Source organism: Cucurbita pepo, chromosome LG03 (genome assembly GCF_002806865.2).
Source record: "Cucurbita pepo subsp. pepo cultivar mu-cu-16 chromosome LG03, ASM280686v2, whole genome shotgun sequence".
NCBI classification, from domain to species: domain Eukaryota; kingdom Viridiplantae; phylum Streptophyta; class Magnoliopsida; order Cucurbitales; family Cucurbitaceae; genus Cucurbita; species Cucurbita pepo.
In genome coordinates, this window is record NC_036640.1 from 11,767,720 (window position 1) to 11,774,331 (window position 6,612).

A 6,612-nucleotide genomic window follows, 5' to 3' on the forward strand; every position below is an offset into this window, starting at 1 on the left:
CAACATTGTTTGACATGGAAAAAAGAAAGCATTAAATTCGTAATCTTTGAGAAGTAATAATAGACAATGTGAATGTTTGTCTACATTTTGGCTACAATTATGGTGAAGGATTCGAGTTGAGTGCATTTCTCCCCACTCTCTAAAGTCTTTAGTGCTATTGGTTGATATCAATTTGAGGAATGTGTTTACTTTCGTGCTATCATCATCAATGACTTTATACCCTAATTTTTCATTGTTCTAATTCACCTAATAGAATTACCTTATTAATAATATATATTTAATAACTGAATAACATAGTCTTAAACCTTTTCAAACACACCCAACACTAATTTAAGAAATTGTGTGAAATCGTTTCCGAAAAAGGGGAAAAAGAAAAAAAGGAATTGGAGTCAATAAAAACGAAAAAAATAATATAATACACGAAAGTTCGTTGCAATTATTTCCGTCAATTAGGTCATTTCCAAATCAACACGGCCCATTAAAAGTAAAAGGGTCAACGGTGCAATTTTCCTCCCATATCAATTATGAACACATGCACAAATTCATTATTATTTGGCATTCAAAATCCCAAATTTTGATTATTATTATTATTATTTTTTAATTTCAACCAAGATCTGACCCATAGCTCCATTGTTAGGGTTGGAAACGGCATTCACATGCAATATGGTGAGACACATCCTTTCAAACAGTAAAATAAAAAAAAATATATTCATGGCTTTGAAGTCCACTTCCCATTTGGAAAGTGTTGAGTGTGTAGTACTTTTCTATACACAACCCATGTATGCGTACATGAGCCCTCCAAACAAACTAGTATGTATATCCCTTGAGCTTGGGTCATTGGGCTAGAACACTCTCACGCTACTAGATGCACATGACATATATAAATGCATAAAATCCCATGACATAAAGAGCCTACGAGACATGCATACATAATACTTGTCATATCTTGCCTGCATAATTTCTTCCTATCTCGTAAACATGAAATGAACGTAATTCAACACATGACATAGAGAAAAAAAATTGTGAGCCATTTCATAACTGAATTATTATTTAAGAAAACAATACAGCTAAAATGTGTAAGAAATGCTGATAGAAAAAGCCAAATATAAAACAGTAGACAAAAAAGTAAGCATCTTAACAACAAACCTTTAAGGCGGCTATGCTTCAATAATTTGAATATAAAGGTGTGACAATACATGTCGACCTTAAAAGAAAAAGTGGCAAAAACTTGTCCCATTATCACGAGTTACCATAAAGTTGGAAGACTGCCTTTCATGAAATCCAACCAGACAGCATCACTGACACACCCATATAGATAACAAAGTTAAACAATTTGGTATCTGGTATCTGTTTGTTTCATTGGACACTGTTTAATTGAATTTCAAGCTGTAGGTATGGGATGGTATGGTAATAATTCTATGTACAGTTTTAACACAGACTGAATTTGTGCAACGTAACTTCAACCATTGTGCTTGTTTATAGACCCAACTCCTTTTTCTTTTTCACTTTGGCTCTTAAATCTGCGGCCAGAGGAAGAACTCTGCTGCCATCCTTCGAAGCTGTACACCACCATGCCTTCAGCTCATCCTGCAAGACAGTCAAGTTGGGTTTGTTTTAATAGCCTCAAGAAATCATCTCATTTTTCTACTTCTCATCTTGGCTGTTTTAATTCGAACAGTATAATATGGGAAGGTGGACATAAATTGAAACCCAGAAATAAGTTTCGAGAACCAGGATTGACCGAACTCGTATGAGTTCGAATCACTGGAAGAAATAAGCTTCTGGGTAAAGACTATAGCATCGGACTTCAACGGCTAGAACTATTGAAGCCTTTCTATAACGTCCAAAAATTGTCATTTATTGTAATAGCCCAAGCTCAAGCAGATATTGTCTACTTTTGGCTTCCCTTCAAGGTTTTAAAACGCGTCTACTAGGGAGAGGTTTCTACTTTTGGCTTCCCTTCAAGGTTTTAAAATGCGTCTATTGGGGAGAGGTTTCCACACTCTTATAAGATATGTTTCGTTCCCCTCTCCAACCAATGTAGGATCTCACAATCCACCCCCTTACGAGTTCAAATCACAAAAAGAAATAAGCTTCAGGGCAAAGACTACTAGGGAGAGGTTTCTACTTTTGGCTTCCCTTCAAGGTTTTAAAATGCGTCTACTGGGGAAAGGTTTCCACACTCTTATAAGAAATGTTTCGTTCCCCTCTCCAACCAACGTAGGATCTCACAATCCACCCCTTACGAGTTCAAATCACAAAAAGAAATAAGCTTCAGGGCAAAGACTACAGCATTGGACTTCAACGGCTAGAACTATTGAAGCCTTATGTAACGTCCAGAAATTGTGGGATCTCACAATCCACCCACTTGGGGGCCAGTGTCCTCGCTGGCACACCATTCGGTGCTTGGCTCTGGTACCATTTGTAACCGCCCAAGCCCAAGCCCACCTCAGTTACAAAAAGGGTATAGGTTTATTATACCTCAAGAAAATCATGGTTGGAAATGTATTGGGTCTGAACTTGGCATTCCACCCCTCGAACTATAACAGAAATAGAATTTTTTGTGAGTTGTGCACCTGGAAATACATGGACATGAAAATTTCAGAAGAAATTAGAAGAGAATTAATGGTGTATTAGAAAGTAAGGGATAAAAAAAGGTCAATCTATGACAGCAGAAGCTTGCATGATAGTAAGTCAAGCAGGTTTATAGGCATTTTACCCTTTATGCAAGCCACATGGTACCCAGTTCCCCCAAGTCCTTCTTCCCACTTCCCGAGCCGAATACGCAAGAAAAAACCATCAAGAAGTGACAGTGACATGTGGGAGTTCATACACCTGGTGGCGATGCAATAGAGAAATGATAAGTTCTAGGAAAAATGCACTCTCTAATAAGAAAAATGAGATTCCATGTATGATCATTTTGGGAATTGAAGAACAAGTTCAGAACATTCTTCAGTTAAGTGATATCCATGCAGGATTGCCGGTGGATAAAACACATCACAGTAGCCAGCAGGGGAGTGTCAAAAAACTCAAAACCAATAAGAAGAACCTTAAATATCAAAAGGAAATACGTGTAAACAGAAACCTTGCTCAAGCATCTTGAGAACAAAGAAATAAAGATAAGCAAACATATGATTAAGCTTAATCACAGATAATTTTATGGCCCATAATAGCTCAATTTAATACTTAAATGTCTAAAACAGTTGGATCCAATATGTTGTGTTCGCTTTGTAAAGATGTTAAAATAAGACTTTAAATGCAGAAATGCGAAGATCTTAGTTACTAAGGCTCGAACACCCATAATTGTTCCTACTTACTTGAGAATATTGCTTCGAGACAGTCGAAGTTTTTTTACTGCTTTGAAGACCACTTGTGGTATAGTGGAATTCGGCTTGTCAACAACAAAGCTGTCGACATGGACCATCTTACTTCCTTTCGAACTTTTCTCTGGAGATCTTTGAATAACACATTTTGGAATCGACATTGCTGCAGACTTCACTTCTTCAGTGACTTTGCAATCAGGTCTATGATCAGTTTCAATATTGGGATCATCAGTATCATCTAGCATAGATGCAACACTGTTCTTTTTTCTATCCTCAACGTGTTGGGGTTTTGCACTTAAACCAATCCCAGAAGCAAGTTGGAGCTCACCAGTATCGTAACAATCAGCCAAAGACGCATGGGACAAAGTTGGCTGTTGACCTCTCGAGGCAGCAAGTGGGCACGCAATAGCCCAGTGATTGAGCTGAAAGCACCGTATGCACGAACAAGGGGGATCTACTGTTTCATTACACAACCTGATATTTCTTGAAAGATCCTCAATTTCTCTTTCTGTAATTTCAGAACAATTATGTAGACTATGACCTCTTGTGCCACAAAAGAAACAGGTCACGGTTTCATTTCCCACATTTACAGTCAAATCTGACGGTATGATGTGTTTGAATGCACCTAATCTCTTAGCAAAGACAGAAGCCATCGCCTCTGGACTTCTTACTTTAGGAGAACGTAAAACAGATTTGAACTTACTAATGGATTTCTGCTCATTATGGCTTTTGAACTCCTTATGACCAGGAGAAGCCTCAGAACTAGCTGTATTACGTTGTTCCTTACTAACAGCAGTGTCCAAGTCATCCATGGAATGATGACCAATTTGATTTTGAGGGCAAGGAATCAGTCCAGGACTGTGCATGGAACATTGGGAATCATCCTTGGTATTTAGGTTGCAAGTTTCTGGGTTTGCCATAACCCCAGAGGTTTTTGCGGCTAAACGGGAAATCCACAAGCTTTTGAGAGGATCACTTGTATTACCAGCAGAATGGTTAACCTTTCCACATGGTAGATCGCAGTCAACATTCTCTGTACTGTTGGACTTGCATTTATCCAAAGCAGAGTGGTGGATAACTTCACCTGTTCCAGCACCACTTACAAGATTGCATGAATTCAAGTTCTCCTCAGACTTGGTTTTATGACTTGGATGACTGCCACAAGAAATTTCAGGTGAATTCTTCAGTTGAATTAGTATGGTTGGTTCATTTCCAGATAAAAACTCTGTCTCATTCTCATTGTTTAGCAGACGTTGTTTGCCAAATTTATCAGACTCTCCAAAACATGCTATTGGAGTTGCATTAAGATCACAACTGTTTTTAATCATTTCAATCTCCTTAGCTTCTTGTTTGGTTGCACTAGGCGCTCCGTCCTCACCTCTCGTGATTGGATCATACAAGGACCGGAAGATAGATTGGAAACCAATGCCACCGACCCCAGGAGTATTAATCTTCTTGTCCATCAGTTCTTCATTTAGGCCTCTATGTTCAACATCAGGTTTTGCAAGGGTAAGGTCAAGAGAAGGTGCCTCCTCTTGTATTGACTCTGAGAATCCTTTCACCATGTTAGATATCCAGTTCATGAAAGAGCTGTCTTGACCTAAGTTCGACGTTGGACCAGAAGCATTATCGTCTTGCATTTTGGCTCTTTTGTTCCCAACAATTAAGTGTTGCTCAAAGCCCCATCGCCTCTTCGAAGTTGCAAGAAAAGCACTGTTACAGCTTTCAACACTTCCGTAGCTGTTGTCTTCATTGTTCAACATTCTTCCATGAACATTACCATCCGACAGAGCCTTTTCCTTGCCTTTCCTTTGTATCCAATGCATACCACCGTTACTTGGAGAAGCTGAATCACCCGTGTCTTTGCAATTGTCTTTACCATCTGGCTGGTTACTGCCTCTCACTTCATGGGAAGAATCCACCACTGTCACTAAAATTTTACTTCCCTCAAACCCACCGATTTTATCATTTATATTTAGTACGTCATTTTCTGCAGATGATTCCAGTTTCCCCAAAAAAGTTGGATGAGAGACAGTAGGATCAAACACATTCAAGGGTTGAAGAACACCCTTTCCTGCGGTACTATTATGACCTTCATTTATGTCTCCACCATTTGGATCCATATCTAACAAGTCATGCTGCACTTTATCAAGCTCAGGTTCACCTTGCTTCATTGATACTTCATTTATTCTGTTCACACATACTGCAAGAGAGATTAAGTCAATAAAATTTCAAACATGAAGATGAAATAGAAGAACCAACTATTTGATAAACGCAACACGAAGGTTTTCCAATGAATATATTTTTTACATGGAGAGACGAATTAGAGCATGAAAATGAAATATTCAAGCAAATATGTTTCCGATCAATAGAATAAACTGCATTGGTCTCAGCATACCTGGCAAGTATGAGCAGTCATTTTTCCCAACTGTCAATACTTCGTTCACCAGAATGTTTCCTGCATCAGTTATATCCACTCCAGTTGCTTGTAGATCTTCCTGTTTAGAACATACAACAGATACTGCTGCCCTGCAAACTGTTTCGTTTGCAAGGTTTCCCACCCCTGGAAGGTAAGTGCATCAGAACTGGGAAAAGACTCGAGGAACAAGAATATAATTGGGCAGAAAGAGATATCAAGCATATTAAACAAAATATGATGAAAGATGCAGTATGATCCACTTGGATTCGTAAAACTTTCGCGTAGTGTATATTTAAACAACTATCAGCTAAAATATACCTTTCTGTAGTTTATGCATATGTGCTTCGCTTGTCATGCAGGCAGCATCATCAGAACTGGTATTATTTGAAGTTTGTTTACCCTCAGATATATTCTTCAATTGACTCTCTGCTTGTGAAATAGTAATAGTTCTATTATCAAGTAAATTATTGGAAGTAGATTTCCCTGCTATTACACTTCGTGGCAGTACAAAACTTGCGTTATTGGCTGCTGCATCCCACAAGATCGGAGTTTTTCTATTATTGAAGCTGGAATTCGCGCATCTAAGGCTCAAACCTTCGTGTGGAGACCAAACTAGTTCAGACAGGGAGTCGGTGGTAACATATTTCACATCCACCATTGAACCTGCATTTGCACCTACACCTAATTTGTTGGTCAATCTTCCCTGAATGCATTGGTCTGTGTGACCCAACCCAAGTCCTAAATCCGTCCCCGGTTCAATGCTTTTATAGTCCTCATTCATCTTCAGTGCAATACCTCAATTATCCGCTCTGCAATTGGGCTCACATTAGTTGTGTTTTGTTGCACCTTTTTTTTTTTTTTTTTTTTTTT

General features: G+C 38.5%; 1 protein-coding gene across 3 annotated transcripts in view; it reads right to left on the reverse strand.

Moving 5' to 3' along the window:
• Window positions 1–1,134: 1,134 nt before the first annotated feature.
• Window positions 1,135–6,612, reverse strand: part of LOC111791275 — a 7,339-nt gene continuing 1,861 nt past the window's right edge. For 2 of the 3 annotated variants that reach the window (XM_023672551.1, XM_023672553.1), the window contains 6 exons: window positions 6,061–6,551; window positions 5,722–5,886; window positions 3,318–5,526; window positions 2,720–2,835; window positions 2,482–2,576; window positions 1,135–1,587 (listed from right to left, as the gene is read on the reverse strand). In XM_023672551.1, coding sequence (XP_023528319.1) covers window positions 1,477–1,587; window positions 2,482–2,576; window positions 2,720–2,835; window positions 3,318–5,526; window positions 5,722–5,886; window positions 6,061–6,523 — 3,159 coding nt within the window. In that variant the 5' untranslated portion in view covers window positions 6,524–6,551 and the 3' untranslated portion in view covers window positions 1,135–1,476. Of the gene's footprint in view, window positions 1,588–2,481; window positions 2,577–2,719; window positions 2,836–3,317; window positions 5,527–5,721; window positions 5,887–6,060; window positions 6,589–6,612 lie in introns of all 3 variants that reach the window. The other variant, XM_023672554.1, reaches the window with a different exon arrangement.